General features: G+C 44.8%; 1 protein-coding gene across 1 annotated transcript in view; it reads right to left on the bottom strand.

Annotated features, from left to right (window-relative positions):
- Positions 1 to 6,675: 6,675 nt before the first annotated feature.
- The window catches only part of ABCC2 (ATP binding cassette subfamily C member 2), a 61,278-nt gene continuing 42,991 nt past the window's right edge, over positions 6,676 to 24,962 (bottom strand). Inside the window, exons 21-32 of the mRNA XM_025396839.1 lie at positions 24,773 to 24,908; positions 23,799 to 24,018; positions 23,498 to 23,652; positions 20,602 to 20,757; positions 18,861 to 19,060; positions 16,588 to 16,714; positions 14,951 to 15,052; positions 14,388 to 14,531; positions 13,067 to 13,225; positions 11,695 to 11,861; positions 7,692 to 7,886; positions 6,676 to 6,987 (exon numbers count right to left, since the gene is read on the bottom strand). Of these exons, the coding sequence (XP_025252624.1) occupies positions 6,858 to 6,987; positions 7,692 to 7,886; positions 11,695 to 11,861; positions 13,067 to 13,225; positions 14,388 to 14,531; positions 14,951 to 15,052; positions 16,588 to 16,714; positions 18,861 to 19,060; positions 20,602 to 20,757; positions 23,498 to 23,652; positions 23,799 to 24,018; positions 24,773 to 24,908 (1,891 nt within the window). The 3' untranslated portion in view covers positions 6,676 to 6,857. The remainder of the gene's footprint in view (positions 6,988 to 7,691; positions 7,887 to 11,694; positions 11,862 to 13,066; positions 13,226 to 14,387; positions 14,532 to 14,950; positions 15,053 to 16,587; positions 16,715 to 18,860; positions 19,061 to 20,601; positions 20,758 to 23,497; positions 23,653 to 23,798; positions 24,019 to 24,772; positions 24,909 to 24,962) is intronic.

Here is a 24,962-nt window from a genome sequence, read left to right as displayed (position 1 = left end):
CCCATCTGAAGATCCTTAACTTAATCACATCAGTTAAAGTCCTTTTTTCCAGGGAAGGTGGGATATTCACAGGCTTTGAGGATTAGGATGTGGACATCTTTGAGGACCATTATTCTATCACAGGTATGAAGCCACATGACATTTTAAAGGCAAATAGTCTTTTTTTTTTTTTTTTTGAGATGGAGTTGTGCTCTTGTTGCCCAGGCTGGAGTGCAATGGCACAATCTTGGCTCACCACAACCTCCGCCTCCTAGGTTCGAGTGAGTCTCCTGCCTCAGCCTCCCGAGTAGCTGGAATTATAGGCATGCACCACCATGCCTGGCTAATTTTTTGTATTTTTAGTAGAGACGGGGTTTCTGCATTGGTCAGGCTGATCTCAAACTCCCAGCCTTAGGGGATCCGCCCACCTCAGCCTCCCAAAGTGTTGGGATTACAGGCGTGAGCCACCGCGCCCAGCCGGCAAATAGTCTTTTTGAGCATGGAATCATGACCCAGTCCAGGCTACACTGGTGGCTGTAGAGCAGTGGTCAGCAAACCTGTTCTTAAAGGGCTAGATAGTAAATATTTTAAGCTTTGTGGGCCAAATCCTCAACTCTGTATTGTAACATGAAAGCAGGCATAGATGACAAAGAAACAAAGGAGCATGGATGTGTTCCAGTAAAACTTTATTTGCAAAAACAGGTAGCAGGGCAAATTTGGCCCTAGAGTCATACCCCTACTCTAGGTCCAACTAAAATAAAAGAATTCTGTTCAACCTTAACATTGGAGTCAAGTATGCAGAGAACTTAGACTGTTGGATTAAGGACAATGAAAAGACAATGGCCAAAGAGTAATTGGTTTACAGATTGGACCTAATAATCATGTCAACCAGGCAAATATTTATTATACTAGAAGCTACCTTTGTGTTACCAGAATGCAAACCCTGACAAACCAGACCACAAGTTACCTGCAGATAAGCACTACAAAAGAAGCCAGCCAGGCAAAGATACTGTTTAGCACCAGGTGTCAGGAGCAATACCTGTGACCAGAGCTAATAGAACAACCAGTGCTATCCACAATCTCCTGACAACCAAGTTGTTTTCCAGAGAAGAAGGAATGTCTATAGCAAGCTTGTCCAACCCATGGCCTGTGGGCCGCCTGTGGCCCATGGCTTTCAATGTGGCCCACTACAAATTTCTAAACTTTCTTAAAACATAATCAGATTTTTTTTGCGATCTTTTTTTTTTTTTTAAAGCTTATCAGCTATCATTAGTGTTAGTGTATTTTATATGTGGCCCAAGACAATTCTTCTTCCCATGTGGCCCAGGGAGGTCAAAAGATTGGACAGCCCTGGTCTACAGGCTTGAGCAGCAAGTAATTGCCCCAAAGATGGCTGTCAAGGAACAGGGCAGATGGATCTGAAATCCGTGATAGTGTTTGTCAGGCATAATCGCCAGATGGAAATCATGTGAGAACCAAGAGGATTAACCAAGAGATTACCAATATGGTGACCAAGGCCTTGATTGTTAGAATTGAAGAAGGAGCTCTATTCTAGTCCATTTTCAAAATTCAGTAAGAACCGAACTAGCCTAGCTTTTCTTCTCTTCCAAAAACTCTATTTTTATGTTCATTTACCTTAAAGAAACACTGCCATACATACATTCCCAGTTCGGTCTTGAACTCCTGAGCTCAAATGGTCCTCCTGCCTAGGCCTCCCAAAGTGTTGGGTTTACAGGTGTGAGCCCCTGCACCTGGCCATTTTCTCCTTTTTTCTACCTTTTCCACAAATAGTTGCTTTTTATATTGTAACAGTTAAATTCTATAGCATAACTACTTGCATTTGAAATTAAAAGGACTATGACAATGGAATGCTTTTTACAGCCAATTGTTTTATACATTTGTACAATCTTTTACGTATGATATTTCCTTTCTTTCTTTCTTTTTTTTTTTGGAGACAGAGTCCCACTCTGTCACCCAGGCTGGAATGGAGTGGTGTGATCTCAGCTCACTGTAGCCTCAACCTCCTGGGCTCAAGGGATCCTTCCACCTCAGCCTCCTGAGTAGCTGGGACTACAGGCACGCACCACTACACCTAGTTAACTTTCTGTATTTTTTTTTTTTTTTTTTTGTAGAGACGGCGGGGGGGTCTTACCTTATTGCTCAGGCTGGTCTCGAACTCCTGGGCTCAAGTGTTCTGGCCTGCCTAGGTCTCGCAAAGTGTGCTGGAATTGCAGGTGTGAGTCACTGTGCCTGGCCTACTTATGGTATTTTCGAACAATATGAAACCTTTCAAAAAACCAGTCTAGTGTCTAGTCCATGTGGAAGACCAAACTCAGAGTAGAATATAATATTTGCTAACTAAATCCAAGTTGCAGGAGCTTAGAGATTTAAATATCAAGGTTTGTACAATATTGTTTGCTAATTCTAAAATAAATTCATGATCAGTATGCATTTGTGGTTAAATGTATTCTCATTCTATTATATAAACAGATTTATTCTGAGGATGTTTCCAAAAGTGCTTATGCAAAATTATTCTGCCAGAAATGTAGGCCTGATGGTTTATTCTTACAGGTTTATTCTTTATATTTTTATAGACTTATTCTTCCTGTTTGTGCCAATGTATCAATCTAAAGTTAGTTTGTTTTCTTTCAGTCTGTTTATTGCTTCTGAAAAAGGGGACGCTGCTCAGCTGGTGTTGGTGTTGGGCTTGACGACACTGTTTCTGTGAATGTTGAAAAACTACAAACTAAAATCAATGTGGCTGCTTGTGAGAAAGAACTGCTGCTGCAGAGAAACTATTAGAGTGGTGCTGATAGCAACAGAGCCAACGGGAAGGAGCTCGTGTTCTTCCTCATCCGGCCTGCGTCCAGTGTCCCTCCAGCACCTCCTATTGTCAGAACTTAATAGGAATAGTTGGCAAAGCAGAAATGAGATTTCTAAGTCCCAGCGTCACAGAGCAAAATCTAAAAGGGTAGGTTTGAAACTGAAAGACAGTAGCTTAACAATGGCATAGGCCCCTTTACTTCTGAAACACTATGATTCCATGCACCCAGAAGAATTGGGAAGGGCACAGAAAGCGCCCGAAAGATCAGTGAAAAATGGTGAAGATATGGTGGAATTTGGGAATGTATAGTTTTAGGTAGTTATCTAAAATTGTCCCTGAAATTGGTAAGTGAAATAAAGCTTGTGAAGGGGATATTAATTAGGCCACAATGGAAAGTAATCTTTATTTAGTTTATATTAGATAACTTTTTTTTTTTTTTGAGATGGAGTCTTGCTCTGTCCCTCAGGCTAGAGTACAATGACGCGATCCTGGCTCACTACAACCTCCGCCTCCTGGGTTCAAGCGATTCTCCTGCCTCAGCCTCCCGAGCAGCTGTGCTTACAGGCATGTGCCACCATGCTTGGCTAATTTTTGTATTTTTAGTATAGACGGGGTTTCACCATGTTGGCCAGGCTGGTCTCGAACTCCTGACCTCAGGTGATCCACCCACTGCAGCGTCCCAAAGTGCTGGGGTTACAGGTATGAGCCACAGCGCCTGTCCTAGATAGCTTTTAAAAAATTTTTGGCACAGTGTCAGACATTTACTGGAAGCTAAGTAAATAAGTGATGGTTGGTAATCTTCAAAGTTCTCTGGTTATAACTATACCGACATCAACTGGACCATTTTGTTTGAGAAACAAATTGAGAAAGTATCAAGTTTCTCCTTTAGTTTCACTTTTATCGTTGGTGCTTTACCAAGCTTGCATTTCTCTGGCTTCTAGAGTCAGCATAAATAGTTCCTTTGTTTTCCAAAGTTCCTCCTGCTCCTCTAAATGCTCTATATCTAAAAACTCATTTAAGAAACAAGTTGGAAAGTTTGCGTGTATGGTATGTGCTTTCAAAATAAACACTAAAAAAAAAATAAAAAATAAAAAATTTTTAAAACACCACTAAAAAAAAAGAAAAAAGTAGTTTTTTGAAATTCTAATGATTAGAAAGAATAGATGGTGAAAACAGTAGTTAGCTCTCTAGCAGTGAAATAGTTGAGAAAAAGAGATAAGGGAAGTGATGATGATGATGATGATATTGGATTAAAAGAGCAATAGAGACTGGAACAATCAGGAAAAAAGAACAAAGGTCACTAGCAGAAATAAAGGACATGACTTAGCTCTTACAGAGCTTTACAGGTATTGTAGTGTATTAATCTTAAAATGCTATTTTTTTTCCACAAATAGGATGCATTTTACCAACAATGCATGCCAAAGTTTAATTGGCAGTATCCTTTCTTCGCGGTATAGAAAATAATAGGTATTTTGCCGGGCGCGGTGGCTCACGCCTGTAATCCCAGCACTTTGGGAGGCCGAGGCGGGCGGATCACAAGGTCAGGAGATCGAGACCACGGTGAAACCTCGTCTCTACTAAAAATACAAAAAATTAGCCGGGCGCGGTTGTGGGCGCCTGTAGTCCCAGCTACTTGGGAGGCTGAGGCAGGAGAATGGCGGGAACCCGGGAGGCGGAGCTTGCAGTGAGCTGAGATCCGGCCACTGCACTCCAGCCTGGGCGACAGAGCGAGACTCCGTCTCAAAAAAAAAAAATAAATAAATAAGAAAATAATAGGTATTTTATAATCAATGGCATCTTAAATTAATATATACTAATCTGCAATTTACAGGAGCTACATTTCATGTACATAAGCAAGTATAGATCTGAAAAGCTAGCTGTAAAAAATAGCCAATGATTATAGAATATTCACAATGTACTATATCTAGTTTGCAGAATTAAGGAGGGGATTCTCCATGAATAGTGCCCCCACCCCCAGCCAACACTTCAATATTTATACAACTTTGTTGATCACCATCCATGCTGTGATTCAAAATCTAATTCACAGGGCTATGTGTAGGAGGCACACAAGTTTTTCATACAAATGAGACAATTTTTGTGTGTGTGTGAACGGGGGGGCTATTGCTGTTTTGGGAAAACAGATGTAACCCCTAACTATTCAGGGCAAGCCAGAGGTATGCTTACACTAGCTATTTGCCCTGCATTTCAGAAGTTTAATGCTAAGCACCTCACTAAACAGACAGTGAAATGCTGAATAAATCAAAATCTTTATCACTACATCACTGAAATGGAGGTAAGGAATATGAAGAACCCAGAGGAATCTGACACAAAGGCCCTAGGAGGTGAGGAAGGCCCCAAACTTAGGCTGGCTTCGGAAATCTCCTGCCCAGAAAAACTCTCACTTTGTGGATAATGTAGGATGCCAAGGCAAGAGGTAAAGTCAAGGTCTGCTACAGTGCAGACTAAAACCTTCTGATGAACCTGTGTCATGAAAGGGTTATACCTGCAACGTACAGGTAAAGAGGCCTAGATCCTGCCATGCAGAATGCAGGAGTCAAAATCAACAACAAAACCCACACCTATCTCCAACCTGTCACTCTCCCTCGAGAATTTGTAAATCACAAGCTGGCTCTTGTACAGGATTGTGGTCTGAAGTTGCACGGTGGTTTGAAACCCCTTAGTGAAGAATTTCATTCAAAGAGGTTCTGGGTAATGCCCCAGGCAACAGGCTAATGCATTCCCAATTCCCTCAGGAAGAACTCACGGTCAACTTAGGCCCCAAAGAATGTCCACAAAGTTTTAAGGAGAACAAGCTTATAATAAAAATGCACAAGACATACAAGGAAATAAAATACCATGAGTAAAAACCAACAGAAACAACAGATAAAGAATCCAGACATTGGAATTATCAGACACAATATTTAAAAAATGATTGGAAATGCAAATCAGAAACATGAAAATATATTCATCCCCAATAGATACCAGGGAAATGCAAATGAAATTCTCAGTGATACATCAATTCATATTCATCAGATTGACAGCAATGTTTTCAGTTGGCATTACCAGTTTGGCACCAGCTAGTTAGTGCATGTAAACATGTGCATACCCTCCATTCCTAGGGTATACCCTAGAGAAACTCTTACATATGTGCCAGGAGATGTAGACCAGAATGTCCATAGTAGAATTGTTTATAATTTTTAAAAACCTGAGAATAATGCTAATGATCCCCAATGTTAAAACTGATACATTGTGCTGTATTCATACAATGCCAGCTTATAGAGCAGTGAAAAAAAAAAAAAATAACGCACCTATTTGCATCACCATGGATGAATCTCAAATACAATATTGAACAAAAGAATCAAGTCGGCCGGGCGCGGTGGCTCAAGCCTGTAATCCCAGCACTTTGGGAGGCCGAGGCGGGCGGATCACGAGGTCAGGAGATCGAGACCATCCTGGCTAACATGGTGAAACCCCGTCTCTACTAAAAATACAAAAAACTAGCCGGGCGTGGTGGCGGGCGCCTGTAGTCCCAGCTACTCGGAGGCTGAGGCAGGAGAATGGCCTGAACCTGGGAGGCGGAGCTTGCAGTGAGCCGAGATCGCGCCACTGCACTCCAGCCTGGGTGACACAGCGCCAGACTCCGTCTCAAAAAAAAAAAAAAAAAAAAAAAAAAGAAGTCACAGAAGATGTATGCAGTGTGAGCCAGTCCACTTACATAAGTAAAAAAGGGTATACGTTGTTTAAAGACACATACCAAGGTGATAAAACGGAAATGAAAGGCAAGGGAATAATCATCATGAAATTCAGGACAGTGCTTGTCCCTGGGAGAGGTGGGTAGCAAGGAAGTACGATCGAGGTAGACAATCGAGGGGTTTCTCAACTACCTGGTGATATTTATTTTCTTAACCTGGGTAGTAGGTTCATGGATGTTCACTTATCCTTTTATAAAATGTACATTTTATACATACTTTTGTATGTATTCTGTATTTTACAAAAAATAAAATTAAATAAGAAATTATTCTTATAGTCCTTTTCTAACCCGTGGAGCCTTCTGCTAGAATTCTGTGCTGTTCACATTCTCAATGCCAGCTTCCTTAGCCATAAAGTAAAAGGGTCCAGGGGTTTGTAGCAGTTCTTCAGGGCTGCCGTACTCTACAATCTTCCCATTGTCTAGGACCATTACCCTGAAACAAGGAAGAAAGAAAGAAAAGTCTTAGAAAGCAGCATCTCAAGTCTAGGCATTTATAAGAATAACCAGGACTAAGTTGTGGTATAGTCAGACAAGGTTACAAAGCCCTGAAAATCAATGAGCCACAGCTACGCACATCAACATGGATTAATTCTGCAAATAATACTGAACAAAAGAATCAAGTAATATAAGAATACAGGCAGTATGAGTCCATTTACATGAGTTTTTTTAAAAAGTACACATTGTGTAAGGATAGATTGGTTTACAAAGGGTGCCTATCATCTCCAAACAGCTTTCTAAGATTACTGACTTTGATTGTAATATGACACAGCTGGAAGGAATAGACAGCGTCTAGCTATTTCACAGAGCAGCAGCTGAGGCTCAGGACAGTTGGGAAGGTCTACGGTCAACATCTGCCTCTCACCGCTTGAGCTGCCACCTCCCCATACCCAGTTAATTGTTACAACACACAGTTTCCTATTTTACCCTCAAGATATGAATAGTTCCCTTAACGTTGTTCGCTTTCACTCGCTTGATGTAAAATTTTGGCCAGATTACTTGACATCTCTAAGTCTCAGTTTCCTCATCAGTAATATGGTGGTGGTTAAACCTTCTGCCATTAGGTGTTTCCCGGCAGACACTGTTACTGTAGAGCAAGGGTTAAGCCATCTGTGTCAAGCCCTGTCCCCCCACGCTCACTTGTCACTGTCCATGATGGTGTGCAGCCTGTGGGCGATGGTGATCACTGTGCAGTGGGCGAACTCGTTTTGGATGGTCGTCTGAATGAGGTTGTCTGTCTCCAGATCCACCGCAGCAGTGGCCTCATCCAGGACCAGGATCTTGGATTTCCGAAGCAGAGCCCTGCCCAGGCACAGCAGCTGCCTCTGGCCTATGCTGCAGCCAATAGAAGCAGCTATGCGTTAGCTCCTAAGGACCAAGGAAAGACGCAGGGCAGGGGACCATTTTCATGTTCCAGATGAGACTTTCAAAACCCCCACTCCAAAATTGCCCTGGAATGTTTGGGCCTCTTCAACAAGCAGTACGTTGCTATTGTGAGCATCGTTTTTCAAACTTCCCCGATTGAAGACCCACCCCAAGTACTTAATTAAAAAGTCATATTTCTGGGCCTCTGCTTTACTCAATCAGAATGGGGAGGAGCCTAGGAACGTGCCTTTTTACTAAGCACCCCAGGCCATTTTTATGCTTAAACAAGTTTGGATAACACTGGCCCAGGAACAATGCTTTGCATTTGGTTGCCGTGATATCAACATTTCCAAAACAACATGAATGTCACCAAGTTTACTTTAGCAGTATTTGACCTGAAACCATTAATATAGGGAGGAACTACACTAGAATGCCCCAGTGGCATTTCTTTGTGGCCTTAGCAAATCCATTTATTATTTTAATGTGTAATTCTAATCTCAAGGCTAATTATTTGTTCAAAGCCTTCTGCCTTGATTAGAGATGAAGCTGTCTAATGAACGTGATGTCTTGGTGTGAGATGCAATGTATGTGGAATTCAAATATGCTTGTAAAATGCAAATGGCTTTAATTTGCTAAAAGCCTGTAATGAAGGCTGGACCTCTTACTTACATAAAGAAGCTTTGGGAAATGATGTGAAGGAAATATTCAGGAATTTGCTAATTGCTCTTTCCTGCTGTGGCCATTAGGGAACATATTAAACAGGGGGTGGCTAAAGTTCTGTAATTCTCTGTAAGAAAATTTCTGCAGGAGATGAACTTCCAGTCCCCCCCCCCCCCCCGGTAATGTAAGATCAGAGACACTGAAAAACTATTTACTTAGCTTGTACCAAACTCCTGCCTGGCCCCAAGTGTCATGTATACTTTGGACTTCAGAGTAACAGACTCTGTTGCTGGGGCGCCACTTTGGCTTTCAGCTGCTCTCACCCAGCTGAACTTGCCTGTCATTCAACAGAGAAATGTAAGTTTTAGTCCCCCGGTCCAGGTTTGAAACTCAGGTCTGAAATCAAGGCATTGGTAATACCATTTAAGCATCTCTCAGCTTGGACAGGAGAAAGATGGCATGATTTTTGTTTTTACAAACCAGAAATGTCAAGGCCTCCCATTGCACCCTATCATAGCATCCCACATGTCCCCTCTGTAGCACAGACTGTACTGGCATTTACTGTCACACGTCTGTCTTCATTATGCTGTTAAGTGCTAGGAAGTCAGGGTTGTGTCTCTCTTTGCCTCTGTATTTTCAGTACCTGGCACATAGTAGGTGTTATTACTGTTTTGTTTTGTTTTGAGACGGAGTTTTGCTCTTGTCACCCAGGCTGGAGGGCAATGGCGCAATCTCAGCTCACTGCAACCTCTGCCTCCCGGGTTCAAGCAATTCTCCTGCCTCAGCCTCCCAAGGGATTACAGGCATGCGCCACCTTGCCCAGCTAATTTTGTATTTTTAGTAGAGATGGGGTGTCTCCATGTTGGTCAGGCTGGTCTCAAACTCCCGACATCAGGTGATTCGCCTGCGTTGGCCTCCCAAAGTGCTGGGATTACAGGCATGAGCCACGCGCCTGGCCGGTGTTACTACATTTTTGCTGACTGAATGTTTGAATGATCTTTTACACTGGCCTAAAGACCTACTTGAGTCCTGCTAGTTGCTAGACCTGTTGTGGAGGGAAAGTTACCTGCGATGCTCTCTACCAGGGCTTGTTCCCTGGGGCTACACATTGAAATCACCTGGGTCCCCGATTCGATTGGTCTGGGCATTGGTTTAGGCATTGGGAGTTTTAAAGCTTCCTGGGTGATTTTAGCTTGCAGCCTAGTTAATCACAAAACTCTAGGCAGTGCTTCTCAAGTGTAATGTGCACACAAATCACCTGGGAATCTTGCTAAAATGCAGATTCTGGTGAGTAGGTCTACACCCTGAGATTCTGCATGTGCAACAAGCTCCCAGGTGAAGCCAGAGCGGCTGGTCCATAAATCAGTTACTGAGCTGTCCCTTCCTTCCTGAGCTTCAACTTGCAAATGGCCTATTCCCTGCCAACACCACTGAGGCACCTGGGACAGGAGCAAGACCTGTCCACGAGTAGTGGGCTTTGGCTGAGGGCAGAACTTAAGTGTATGGAAGGAAAAACAAAAATGTTACAGGAAAAATGCCAGGTCAACTTATTAATGGACAAACATACAGTGAAGGCCAGAAGTGAACTGTCAGCTACGTAAAAATGTTTTGGAAACGTAAAAATAACTGAAAGCCAAGACAGTCTTTTGTTGATTTCAGGTGTTTCAGCAGTGCCTAAGGACTTTACAGATGTCACGTTCCCTGTCATCCGCATGCTCTTTAGATCAGTGGTTTTTAAACTGGGATGCGCTTAACAGCCTTGTGGGAATCCTTTAAAACTCCCCAAGTCCAGTCTAACCTCATACAATTAAATCAGACTCTAGGGTTGGACCAGGCAGCCAGACTATTTTCATCCTGATTGTGCGCAGCTGGGAGCCTCTGCTTTCTGTGGTTCTCCACAACCGTGGGATATGTAAGCTCACATTGTGTAATATCATATGAGGATTACATTTAATAACAAAGGTTTTCTTTTTCTTTTTTTTTTTTGAGATGGAGTCTCGCTCTGTCTCCCAGGCTGGAGTGCAGTGGTGCGATCTCGGCTCACTGCAGCCTCTGCCTCCCAAGTTCAAGCAATTCTCTGCCTCAGCCTCCTGAGTAGCTGAGATTACAGGCGCCCGCCACCACGCCCAGTTAATTTTTTGTATTTTTAGTAGAGATGGGCTTTCACTATCTTGGCCAGGCTGGTCTTGAACTCCTGACCTCACGATCCACCGGCCTCAGCCTCCCAAAGTGCTGAGATTACAGGCATGAGCCACTGCGCCCGGCCAATAACAAAGGTTTTCAAGAGTTATTTTATTATTATTATTATTATTTTAGACAGAGTCTTGCTCTGTCACCCAGGCTGGAGTGTAGTGGCACAATCTTGGCTCACTGCAACCTCCACTTCCTGGGTTTAAGCGATTCTCCTGCCTCAGCCTCCTGAGTAGCTTGGGACTACAGGTGCCCACCACCATGCTCGGCTACTTTTTGTATTTTTAGTAGAGACAGGGTTTCACCATGTTGACCAGGCTGGTCTCCAACTCCTGATGTCAGGTGATCTACCTGCCTCAGCCTCCCAGAGTGCTGGGACTACAGGCGTCAGCCATTGTGCCTGGCCAGTTTTCAAGAGTTTTGAAGCATTTTCACATCTATTTTATCTTGTGAAGTTTACAACAGGTTCATTTTACACTTTAGGAATCAGACCCGGATGAAAATTCTTTTTTTTTTTTTTTTTTTTTTTTTTTTTTTTGAGGTGGAGTCTGGCTCTCTTGCCCAGGCTGGAGTGCAGTGGCCGGATCTCAGCTAACTGCAAGCTCCGCCTCCTGGGTTCATGCCATTCTCCTGCCTCAGCCTCCCGAGTAGCTGGGACTACAGGCGCCCGCCACCTCGCCCGGCTAGTTTTTTTTTTTTTTTTGTATTTTTTAGTAGAGACGGGGTTTCACTGTATTAGCCAGGATGGTCTCGATCTCCTGACCTCGTGATCCGCCTGTCTCAGCCTCCCAAAGTGCTGGGATTACAGGCTTGAGCCACTGAGCCCGGCGAAAATTCTATGCCAGGCATCACCTAACACGAGGAACACGAGGAGTGGCCCCCTCACATCCTCTCACTGCCTGCAGGGCAGCAGGCTATGGAACATTACCTCAGGTTGCCACCGGCCTCTGTCACTTCGTGGGATAACCCAAGTTGCAGGTTGGCCACAAAAGACTTGAGGTGAGCCAGCTCCAGGGCCTTCCAAATCTCCTCATCTGAGTAGTTGTTGAAAGGGTCGAGATTCATCCTCAGGCTTCCAGAGAACAGGATGGGGTCCTGCAAGTGAGGGGACAAGCGGGCTGTTGGGGCTCACGCCAGAAAAGGACCTCGGAGTTCCTCGGGACTGGGAGATGGTGGATAGGACTGGGCCTGAGGTGGATTCCTGAGGCAGGAAGCTGGTTTGTGGTTCAGCTTCCACAATGTTTTCCCTCCTCAGGCTCGGAGTGGCTACCAGCCAGGGGCTAGGCACAGGGTTAAGAGAAGTCCTCGGTTTATTTTTTGCTTTTGAGACCGAGTTTCACTCTGTTGCCCACGCTGGAGTGCAGTGGCACGAACACCACTCACTACAGCCTTGACGTCCTTAGCTCAGGTGATCCTCCCACCTCAGCCTCCCGAGTAGCTGGGACCACAGGCACGCACCACCATGCCTGGCTGATTTTTTCAATTTTTTGTAGAGATGGTTTCTTGCCATGTTGCCTAGGCTGATCTTGAACTCCTGGGCTCCAGTGATTTACCTGCCTCGGCCTCCCAAACCCAAACTCGTGGTTTCAAGGTGGAGGGATCAGAAGAGGGTAGAGGAAAGAATAGTACAGCCGCATGAGAAGAAGGTGTCACCCTTTTGAAGAGGCTGGAGAAAGGACTATCGAACTGAGCAAACACCACACAGACCAAAGCTACCCCTAGAGGAACTGGGCTGCAGTGGGCGGAGGGCGAAAGGTTCTTCTGAGGAGCCGCGCGCTGCTGGGGAGCCCAGAGGCCCCGCGGCAATCCTTATCTGGCAGGATCCGGAGAGGAAGCCGAGGGGAAATCTTTCTTGCTGATGCACGAAGCATTCCGCTTGCTGGCAGAAACCTGCAGCAAATTCCCTCCTCTACCTTTTAACCATAGCAAATGGGAAGTATAAAGCTTAATGGCTTCAAGCTTCAGCGGCAAAACTGCTAATGCTGATTGCAGAAGTCTTGCAAACCGTCATGGGCTATAGCAACGCTAAATAATCATCCGCTCTGCTTGACTTCTGTTGTGTTGCTGCCACCTAGTGGTCAGATACAGGCAGCCACAAATGCATATTACCAAACATTTCAAAACTTAAGTTCTGGAAACCTGGAAACGACGTGTCCATCCCAGGGAACTAGCTCAGGTATCCGGAGTAGACTGCGGAATTGACAGTGCTGACTGAATAGACATCAAGAAGAAGCTGCATATGTTTCCTGTAAAACAAGCTGCTCCCCACGGCATGTGCCCGAGTAAGTTCTAGAGCTCACCTGGGGGATGATGGTCAGCTTCTCTCGGAGGTCGTGGAGCCCAATGGAAGCAATATCTACTCCATCAATGATGATCTGACCACCGGCAGCCTCTAAGATTCTGAAGAGGCAGTTTGTGAGGGATGACTTTCCAGCTCCTGTCCTGCCCACCACACCAATCTGTGAATATAGTTCCCTTACACATTAGTTCCACATGCAATTCTTGGGGAGAAGTTATTTAGCCAGGGCGTTCACAGTCACAGGAGGTAAGAGGCAGTGATTGGCTGCTCCATCTCTAAGATACTAAACTGATATTGGTTTTGGTAAGGAAAAAAGTACCCGGATGTCAGAAAAAGATGTCAAAAATCATTGTTTGCTGAGAACTATAGTCACTGTTTGAAATGGACTCTCTTGGCAGCTGTTGTTACAATTATTATTGGAACTTATAGATAAAAACAAAATCCTTGTTTAGGCCAGGTGCGGTTGCTCATGCCTGTAATCCCAGCACTTTGGGAGGCCAAGGCGGGCAGATCACCTGAGGCCAGGAGTTCAAGACCAGCCTGGTCAACATGGAGAAACCCCGTCTCTACTAAAAATACAAAAAAAAATTAGCCAGGCATGGTGGCGTGCACCTGTAGTCCCAGCTACTTGGGAGTCTGAGTAGGAAAATCACTTGAGCCCGGGAAGCAGAGGTTGCAGTGAGCCAAGATTGCACCACTGCACTCCAGCCTGGGTAATAGAGTGAGACTCCATCTCAAAAAATAAACGAATAAATAAATAAATAAAAGTAAAAATAAAGAAAGAAGAAAAATCCTTGTGAAGAAGGGAAAGATTAGGTCTGCCACCAGCTCAGAGCCAGACTCTGATCTGGACTTCAGCGCCCTTGCTCATCAGACCCCAAGTCCTCGGAGAACAACAGCACCTAAGGAGGGTGCCTGACTTTGAAGACTGGGAGGAGAACTGGGCCATTCTTCCTTCAGGGACAACCCTCCACACTGCTATTCTCAACAGTTCCTTCACCAGGCCTGGATGCCCCCTTGTTTCTTTCCTGACTTCCTCTCTGCATACTGTGGACCTTATAGGAAAGGGGCCCTGGTCAGCTGGCTAGGAGGCAGGGAGGAGCTGAGCAGAAGGCCCCCACAGCTGCAGTAAGTCTGTGTGATTCCTGGCTGCTATCCTTCCCTCTGATACTGTGTCCCCACACCTCCCCAGAGCAGAGGAAGTGCCCTGACCCTCTCCCAGATCCAGATGATGAAGGCTTAGGGCCCAGCTGCTCTCCACTCTGTCCAATTGCTGTTTGATCACAAGGCCTCCCATCCAGGCCTTGCTTCACTCCACCTACCTTCTCCATGCTACCGATGTCACAAGTGATCCCTCTGAGGACCAGATCCAGCTCAGGTCGGTACCGCACTTGGTAGTTGTTAAACTGGATCCTGCCTTTGCTGGGCCAATCTGGCGGAGGCCTCTTATCAGTCACCCAGGGTGCCTGGCAAGGAGACAAGATGAGAAGTAAGTTTTATAAGGTGACAACTCAGCCGAACAGTCTACCCATGACTCGTGTCATAGAACAGGAGAAGGGTAGCAGTGTCCCAGCTACCTAATGGCCTCTGCATTTAATAGAATGAACTGGACTTGTACTTTGGAAAGTTCCTACCTTATTCAGTTAAAGAAAAATACACCACAAGCTTGTGCTGTAGATCTCCATGGTATGTTCCAAGACTTGACATCCCCTAAACCATTTCCTATTCTAAGTTTGAAGAAATGAGGTCCTTTGAGTTCGAGGAAAGGAAACTTTAGGGACCATTACGGGCCCATGTGAAATATGGAGAAATTCTACAGATGCACCCTCGAAGAAGGTGCATGTTGTTTTTGCCTTGTCCCTGGATTTTTCCAGTTCCTCCTTACCTCATTTTCCACTTTTGTGTACTCAGTTATTCGCTCAGCCGCCACAATGTTGGTCTCTATTTCTGATGTCATCCTCACCAGCCAGTTCAGGGTTTGTGTGATCTACAGAAAAACCAGAAGACTGAAAATCATCATAGGCACAAAACTCAACCACTCAAACCACAAGGACAATCCAGTGCTGACTTTGTACCCAGCACTGTGCTGGGCTCTGCAAGGGAGGAAGGAAAAGCGTAAGAAAGACAATCCTTGCCTCCTTGGGGAAGGAATTAAGAGCAGTGCATTGAATGGCTGCAGAACAATTAGGTGCTCACACAAAGCGCAATGTGAGTGTCTAGTGGTTTGGGGCTAAAGCTGGAATTGGAGAGTCTGGCAATGGGCGGAGTGGGAGCAGAGGTCAGGCCTCCTGCCTGTATGCCTAGTGTTCTTTGTGAATCAGAGAAAGGCATGATCCAGGCCAGGGAATCTGTAGATTACTCAGATGCAAACTTCTCTCAGGAAAAGACTCAGGAGTTTGCATATATGCACAGGGAGTTTTTTGTTGAGCAAATGGTGGTTAGAGAAAGGGAGCCAGAGACAGCAGAGGACAGAATCATGGGGAATCGGAGTATCCACTTTGTGTAGATTGAAGCATATGTAATTGCTGGTATTTGAGTCATTTTGTTTTGGTTCAATACAATAGTTTCCTGACTATTTGCCTTACCTGTCCTGGGCTAAAAAGCCTAGAAATAGGGGGATGAAAGGGCAGTGACACAAGGAACGAAGTGACTGCAGTCTCTTGCCTCCCTAGTAGCTGGGATTACAGGCACCTGCCACCACGCCTGGCTAATTTTTGTATTTTTAATAGAGATGGGGTTTCACCATGTTGGCCAGGCTGGTCTCAAACTCCTGACCTCAGGTGATCCACCCGCCTCGGCCTCCCAAAGTGCTGGGATTGCAGGTGTGAGCCACTGTGCTCCTCTAGCCTTATTAACTTCTAATGAAGACACCACTATTATATAAAGCCCACATATAACTATGCAAATCTCTTTGAACTAAAAAAAATTAGTTCAAAAAGATGGTCAAATGACTCATTTATAACAAATATTGGCTGAATAATTACGGTAGTGCCAGCCACTGTCTTAGGTGCTAGAAAAGAATCATGCCTGCCATGTATCCCCTAGTCATGCTGGGGATGCTGCAGTGAGACACATTCTATGGTTTTATCAGACTCTATGTTCTTTATTAGAATTACCTCCAATTATTCTACCATCTAAGAAAAATAAACACAGGAGGAATTACTTGTTCAAAAAGGCTTTCTGATTACTGCTGCATTCTAGAGAAGAAAGTTATGTATTCTCTCTTTTAACTAGAACCAAGCAAAGAGGCAGACGGAACAATTAGATTGAAACACATGAAATTGCCTTCTTAAGCCCTAAGGTCAACATTTATGTCCAGTTTTCTAGATGGCATTCATGTCTACTTAGGAAGAGTAAGGAGCATGTCCATGGGTAAAAGATGGAGCCAGGGTTTGAACCTCAGCCTCCCTTAGTCCCTCTGGGTTTAAGAAGGAATCAAGAGCACAGACTCCACAGTATACATCAGGCTTAATTTAAGAATAAGTGCACTAACAAAACCAAACTCTCAACCTTCAAACTCACATTGAGTGCATTGGACAGAACAAAGCCAACAGTGTCCCCACTTAGGGTATCTCTGTAGATAACCATCATCAAGGCTGAAAAGAAGACGATCAGGTTCCCAACCAGCTCCAGGCGAATTGCTAGCCACCTGTGGGCAACAGAACAAGAGAGTGGGTGTCACTGATCACATCCTCATCTTAACCAGCAAACTTGGTGTTCACAGAACATTCTCAGAGGGTTTGACTCGATCAGGCTGCACTCTTAGGCGATGCTTCAATTTGACTTAGAAACAACATGTTTTCCTAAAAGCCTATTGATATTATTTTTAAGAAAATAAATTGCATTTTAAAGATCCTAGAGGGCTTTGCTGAACTAAGGGAATCCTACAGTGCAATGTCCACCAAACTCACCAAATCATAAGAATCACCTAGGGCAACTGTTAGTATACAATGTTACAAATTCATGTGGAAAATTCCCGGACCCCTTCCTTTAAGATTCTGATTTCAGGGGGCCTAGGATGGGATTCAAGAATATGCATTTTTTCTGTTTGTTTTTGTTTTATGAGACAAGGTCTTGCTCTGTCACCAAGGCTAGAGTGCAGTGGCGTGATCATGGCTCACTGCAGCCTCGACCTCCGGGGCTCAAGCCATCCTCCCCACCTCAACCTCCCAAGTAGCTGGAACTATAGGTGCACACCACCGAACCCAGCTACTTGTGTGTGTGTGTGTGTGTGTGTGTGTATGTTTTCTGTAGAGCCTGGATTTCATCATGTTGTCCAGGCTGGTCTTGAACTCCTGGGCTCACGTGATCTGCTTGTCTCAGTCTCCCAAAGTGCTGGAATTACAGGTATGAGCCATTGCTCCCGGCCAAGAATCTGCATTTTAAATGAACGCTCCAAATGACTTCTTTTGATCAGGCTGGGGAAGCAATGCTGTAGTGAATCCATGTGTAAGATTAAAAAGTAAGCACCACAGGAAGGGTCAACGTGCCCCGTTTGATTTCAGCATTTGTAAAAGGGGAAGAAGAAGCTGAGGGTGAAAGGAAATTAGGTGCGAGTTGGCCACAGGTATATACACTTGGATTTCATAGAGAACTGAAGAGAACGTGCGTATAGACACAGTTTATAAAAACGGACTTTCCCAGGCCGGGCGCGGTGGCTCACGCCTGTAATCCCAGCACTGTGGGAGGCTGAGACAGGCAGATCACCTGAGGTAGAGAGTTCAAGACCAGCCTGACCAACATGGAGAAACCCCGTCTCTACTAAAAATAAAAAAAAATTAACTGGGCGTGGTGGTGCATGCCTGTAATCCCAGCTACTTGGGAGGCTGAGGCAGGAGAATTGCTTGAACCCAGGAGGCAGAGGTTGTGGTGAGCTGAGATTGCAACTGTACTCCAGCCTGGGCAACAAGAGGGAAACTCCAAAAAAAAAAAAAAAAAAAAAAGGACTTTCCCAAAGAAAATGTATTTAAATGTCCGCACCAATAATTCCAGCACAGCATGTGTATGAATAAATATGATATGTACTTTACAGTGAAGGTCTAATAAGATTTACTTATATGCCTTTTCCTTCTTGGAAAGTCTCTAAGAAATAAAATATCTTTACAATCAAACTTCTGACCTTTCCACATTCCAAATAATACTGAGCATCTTTAGTGCCTCAAGACACTTTGGAAGCCACTCAAGAATTTTTCTTTCTGAAAAAGATCTTCCTCTTTCCAGGACATACCGCTTGCCAGGGCTTAAGGATACTGGAGAATACCGCTCACCCTGTTCACAGGGTGGAATTTTCTCTTTCTGTCATCAATGGTCTTACCTAAAAATTTCCAACTCTTCTCTCTCCAACCTCCACGGCCTTCACTATCCAGAAAGAGTGTCATGACTATGGAGAATCTCACATCCGTTCTCAGAAAAGTAAACAGAGGATGTTCAGTTCACCCAGAACTTGTTTGGTACTGGGTTACAAAACGCTCACAAGTGTCATTTGACTTCCACCATGAGACAGGTGGAACCCTGTGAGATAGGGTGTGTTCTGGCCATTACAAAAACAAAGAAATGGAGATTTTCCTTAGAGAGGCCAAGGCAATTCACCCAGCTTGGTAAACAGCAGAGCTGGCATGGGGACCCAGTCTCTGACTCCAAAGCTCATGCTTTCTTCTCTCCACTTACACAGCACGACAGTGTGTGTAGCCAGAGTGAATTTCACACCACTAGCCATGCCTGCCCTCCCACAGCTAATGTCAAACATGTAGAACCCCAAAGCACACACATGGGTAAATACCCAGGGGAAGCCTCACCTGTTGGAGATGATCCAGGAAAAGACACATTTCTGGTTGGTGTCAATCCTCACCTCATTTTGTTTCAGAAATCGCTGCTGGTGCTCAAAGGCACGGATAACCGGCAAACCTGACACAGTCTCGCTGAAGTGAGAGTAGATTGGCGACCTGGTGACAGAGTCCAGACGCCTCAGCTGGCGGGAGGTAGACACATAAAATATCTGGACACAAAAAGTAAAGAATCAGCCAGTCCTGCAGTCATGGGGCATCCACCATCTTCCTTCTTTCTGGCCACAACCCAGCGTTCTTCCCCTTGACGGCCACAGCTTACGTCTGAGCAAGACAAAAGCCTGCCGTGCCATGTCTGGGAGCAGAATATGATGAGAGAGGCTCCGAGGAGGAGACCAATGAGAAGACTGGGGTTGGCGGGGAACAGAGGCGGGTGAACATGAGGAGACCACACCACAGCCTCAGAGCTTTGAGTCTCCAAACCTCCCGAGGAGTTCCGTCTGCCTAACCCATATCCCCCAGATCTATGGATCTCGTCCATGTGACAGTTTCTGTACTCATTAGAGAAAACGTCCTCAAAAGGATTTTGTAAAGGCAGCGGGGCCCATGGGGATGGGCAGGAAATGGCCAGAAAAAGGCATGCCTAGGTTTGGGTAAAAATGGAAGAATCTGTTCAGGTAAGTGACCAAAACTGTGCCTCAGTGGTGTGTGAAGGTACAGAGAATTCTGGAGGTATGCAGTGTGCTGAGGGGGTAAGAACTGGAACAGGGTGGAGTCCAACGCAGGAAGAACCCTGTGGCCTGAGGGCCAGGGGGAGTGGAATGAGTCCGTGCTGCTACTAGATTCTGTGAGGATTTGTTGAAACCTGGGAAGAGTGGGGCATTGGAGAGTCGGGATGCAAAATGTTATACAGGGATGTACAGACGTCCCCTCCAATAACCCTGCTTCTTGTTTGTTGGTTTGTTATTAACAGTTAAAAGGCCACTATAGTGACAGTGTGCCTGAGGAACTGCACGTGGACACGGCGGGAGCCGCCAATCGCAGGCCACAAGGCCACAGGCCCCTGACCACAATGTCTTCAGAATTGTTTCCCCAGGCAAACAGTTCACCACAAAAGCAGCTGGTGGGACCAGAGTTCCCCCACAGACTCCCCCTCCCTCATCCATTTTATTGTGGGAATAGGGTTCCTTCCACTCATTCCAGTTTCCCTGTTTTGCTTTCAAGGTGCATATTCCCTCGAAGAATACGCCGGAATTGAGCCTAAACTACCCACAGACACCCCAGTGAAACTAGAACTTTGCCGAAGTAAAAAGAGAGACCCAGCTGCTGCTGAGTGACATCTCCAAGCAGCTATCCCTGTCCAAAGTCAACCAAGGAAGCACCACAGCATGGCTCTTCTGGAACCGACCTAATCGTCATGGGGGATCTTATGGAGCTGCAAGACTGTATCCAGAGCCAATCTCAAAGTAGTCTTGGATCCAAACATAAATCTGTCCCACCTAAGCTTCCAGGGAGTGGGAGGCGGGCAGCAGTTAGGGTGACATTTGCCATGAATGGTGCACCCACTGATGCTCTCACTTCAGCTTCAGACAGTGGCCTGTGGGCTCCTGGGTATGCCAATGTATGACTAAATGGCAAAGATGCTGAGGGGAGGAATGAAGGACTAGCAATGAACCAAAGAAGATTCTCAGGAAAGAGGCTGGGCTTTTGTAAATAGAGAGGAAGGATGACTTAGCCAAATTTCCAAACCTACCTGAACAGATACATAAATAATGCCAAGAGGAATGACGATGATGGTGAAGACAGGCGTGGCCATGCAGATCATGACAAGGGTGCTGATTATCCCCAAGAAGCATGTAACCCAGCTGCGCATGGACTGAGGCAGGGTGTCATCCACCGTGGAAATATCCTAGGAAAACAATTAGGAGAGCTACACCATCATCGAGGTCTTCCTAAGATAGTTTACATCTTCCGTGTCCTAGCAAGGGATCTGCTGGATTCTGTTTGTTCCCAGTACTCCTTCATGTAATCATTTCATTGTGTCCATTTGCACTAGGCTGCACTGCTCACCCCAATAACCAATTTCATTTCCATAATTTCTTCATTTAGGCTGGGCACGGTGGCTCACACCTGTAATCCCAGCACTTTGCGAGGCCAAGGCAGGTGGATCACCTGAGATTGGGAGTTCAAGACCAGCCTGACCAACATGGTGAAACTCCGTCTCTACTAAAAATACAAAAATTAGCTGGGCATGGTGGCATGTGCCTGTAATCCCAGTTACTCAGGAAGCTGAGGCAGGAAAATCACTTGAACCTGGGAGGTGGAGGTTGCAGTGAGCCAAGATCATGCCACTGCACTCCAGCCTGGGTGACAGAGTGAGACTTCGTATCAAAAAAAAAAAAAAAAAAATTATTCATTTATAAAAATCCCTCCAAACAGATGATGGCAGTCATCCTTTACCTTTTTCAACAGATTTGGTAAAAGTTTTCATGCTTCTCAGTGAAATTCCCACTTCTCAGATTTACTAAACCATTCATAATCATTGTAAGCTAATAGAGCCTTACAGGTAAATTCTTCTCCCGTAACCAAGCCAATTCAATTATTCTAACTTTACACAGGTCCTAATTCCATTGAGTACCTAGAACAGAGCCTGGCACATAACAGGCATTTGATAAACATTTGCTTGGAGGCTCTGGTCATCAGGCCCTGCCACTCACTCTTGACTGATACTCAGGAAGTTGTTTCCTCTGCCAAGCATAGAGGACCAAGGGGAAGGGAGCTAGGGTTGAACGTGAACCTGCCTGGACAATGTTCTAACCAAGGAACCCAGTGGGAACAGACGTGTCTTACTGCCATGTTGCCTTCGAGTCATGTAGAATAAATGAACAAATAAGAAAACGAATCAATGGATGGATGGTTTGGAGAACACTCAAGAAGCTTGGTTTATATTTTGGGTTGCCCTTGCCTACATTTCTGAGGATTATATTGATTCTATGATTAGTAATATGTGAGTACCAAAGTGAGTTTAAGTTATCGCTGGAATTTCTCAAACTGGATCAGGGATAACGGTCTTCCAAGAAAGCTCTGAATCAGGATGACTCCTGAGTCTAACCTACCTTTCCCAAAGTCCTATCAGAATGCAAATAACTATACCCACAGTTGGCAGAGAAAAGAAATCCTTACCAGTTATCAGTTCTATGCAGATTACTTTTGACCCTTACCTGGCACAGAGTCTCCATCTTTCCTTCCTCCACTCCATCTCCTCTTAATTCAGCCATCGATCCCAGAGGCCCCTTGATCAGACTCCTCTTAATGGGTCTGAGCCACCTCCCCAACAAAACTTACTATATAATTAATGACAGTTTCCTTTTTCATGCAAACGTAGTCTTCAAACTATGACTGTTGCCTAAGTAACTCACAGAAAACCCCTGTGTTCTCTTTCCCAGAAGATTATATATGTTACAACATGGGGAAAACTGTGATCTTTGTAAAATTACTACGAGAAATTTCTCACCCCAAATGGAGTGTTCTTTTAGGTTCTAGTAAAGAGCAGAAAGGCCATTGAAGTTGTCTCTAGTGACATCATGCCCACTGTTTCTGCCCCAGAGGAAGGTGACACAGGGGGACCAGTTAACGACCCACTTTTGAAGTGTTTACTGTGTCCCCAGAATCTGGCTGTGGACTGCGAGCTACACTTTCTGTCTGCCCCAAGGCCAACAAACAAGAGTCCAGAGCTGCTCCATAAGCAGAGGGCTAAAAACTGTGCTGGTGATAGTTACTTGTCATTCAGAATTGCCTGCTCTCTGCCTCTGTTCCTGAATTCCCATCTCAGATACACTAAAAAATCAATGAGTTGGGTCTGACCCATGGCAGAGAGACATCTATAATCTTCATATTCATTGAGTGCCCCGGTGCCCAGTACAGTACTTGGCTCATAGAAAGTGCTCAATCAAGGTTGTTGAATGAATGAGTGAATGAATGCCAAGGGTTCCAGGATCTGGGGTAGATAGAAACAATATCTGAGAACTTCTTAAAATCACCGATGGCTCTATTTCGTAGTCCAGACCAAATTTACTCATTCTTAAAGCATTCAAGATAGAAATTTCAGGAATGGAGGCAGAGGCCAAGCAAAGGGTTATCCTACTATTGTATTTCCTGTCCCAGGCAGTGACAGTGCTTTTATTTATGTTCTTTCCTCTGCAGAATAATCCTTCTCACCCTGCTCTACTGCCATCCCTGCCCCCAACCCTCACCATCTCCCTGGCTTGCTTCTATGACTTAAGTTTCACCTTTTCTGACATTTCCTACCTTTATCACTCAGGCTGGGGTAGTGCCTTTTTTCCTTTGTACTCCCAGACCACTTTTCTACACACTGTTGTTACTGGTTTTACTATATTCTATTATAATCCTTCACTTCCTTGGTTGTCTTCTTCACTAGATGCTGAGTTACTTGAAGGGTCAGAGATGTTCATCCCTGAATCTCCAGGATCCTTGGGAGCTCACAGCAAGTACTCAAGAAACACCTGCATGTTGAGTGGACAAAAGAACTGGAACTGAACAGTGTTGTCTGGGGGGACATGATAATTCCTCCCTGTCAGAAAGATCCTCAGTATATAAACATACCACCTGACAGTCCTTGAGATACTTACACCGGCAAACCTGTTCACAATCCGGCCTGTGGGTGTTGTGTCAAAAAATCTCATGGGTGCTCGAAGGATATTGTTGAGCAGTTGCTTGTGCAAGATATTTGATGCATGGACGAAACCAAAGGCACTCCAGAAATGTGCTATGAACACAAATATACCTAGAAATGGAAGCAGTTTTGTCAGCACCATGCACAGGAATCCCTGATGACTTGTGCCCAGGACATAACAGCAAATGCATTCCTGAGTCCAGGAAAAGTACAGGGTCCAGACAGATTCTGTAAGATGCCGTAGCCATCAGACATACCTTGCGCTAATCCCAGAGCTCCGTAGACTCCAAGTCTCATGTCCCTCTGAGATTTTGGATAGTCGGTGCTATTGAAGATTTTAGAGTCACTGGTCCAAGCACTGAGCCAGAGGTTGGATCCAATAAAAGCCACAGAATTCATCACAAACGCAAGGATGATGAAGAATATTGAAAAAAATCCTACTGCTTGTAGGTACTCCAGGTAGATGGAGAACTTCACCTGCAAAGTCCCCACCTCAATATTAGTAGAACTCCCTAATGGTTTTTGATAAGGAATCACCTAGAATGCCAACCACAAGGAGAAGTGGAGGCCCCTGGGAGCATAGGTAGCAGGTAGCAAAATTTGGTAGTCTGTGGTCACCATTTCTGCACTGTGCCAGGAAGAATAGAACAATGCTGAAATACAATGCAGGGTAAATAATCATAAAAGCTAAAGGCATTTAAGAGAAGAAGATATAAAATAGATTGGGACAAGCAAGACATGGTAGCATGCCCCTGTAGTCCCAGCTACTCAGAAGGCTGGCGCGGGAGGATCTCTTGAGCCCAGGGGTTTCAGTACAGCCTGGGCAACATAGTGAGACCTGTCTCTAAAATAAACACACAAACAAAAAATCAGAGTAGAACACATGATGGGGTTCTACTGCTGACCTTGAAATTTGTGGTTAAATTTCATTAATTTGAATTATGTGCTCTAGGTCTGAGTTTTCCTGTTCCTCCACACATCAGAATGGAATCAAACACTCATGAAGTGTGGGATGAGGACATTCACAGGAAACATGGCATTCTTTATGGAAATATGACTTGGTAGAAAGCCCACAGCCTCTGCTAACATGTTAATAATGAATCTGAAAATTTGCAAAGGACAGAGGACATATTGCTCCTGTAAGTATGCGTTCAATTTTCACTTAACATTAAAAATTTTGGGTTCTGAACCTTATAACACCTCAAATGCTACTTTTTTGTGTGGTGTTCACCTTTCCAGTTTCTACGAATTCCTTCTTAATTAGTTTTTGTCCTTTCACTAGTTCTTCATCTTCCTTCAGGCTTTTCACATTCCGAGTTTTCAAGGAGTTTTTCAGGGACTTCAGATGCCTGCCGCTGGACCTAGAACTGAGAGAGAGAAGCTTCCCTGAGCATGCAGGCGATTCCCAAGGGTCTTCTTGC

Source organism: Theropithecus gelada, chromosome 9, assembly GCF_003255815.1.
Source record: "Theropithecus gelada isolate Dixy chromosome 9, Tgel_1.0, whole genome shotgun sequence".
NCBI lineage: Eukaryota > Metazoa > Chordata > Mammalia > Primates > Cercopithecidae > Theropithecus > Theropithecus gelada.
Note: the sequence above shows the minus strand (reverse complement) of the source record. Positions and strands in the feature narration are given on the sequence as shown.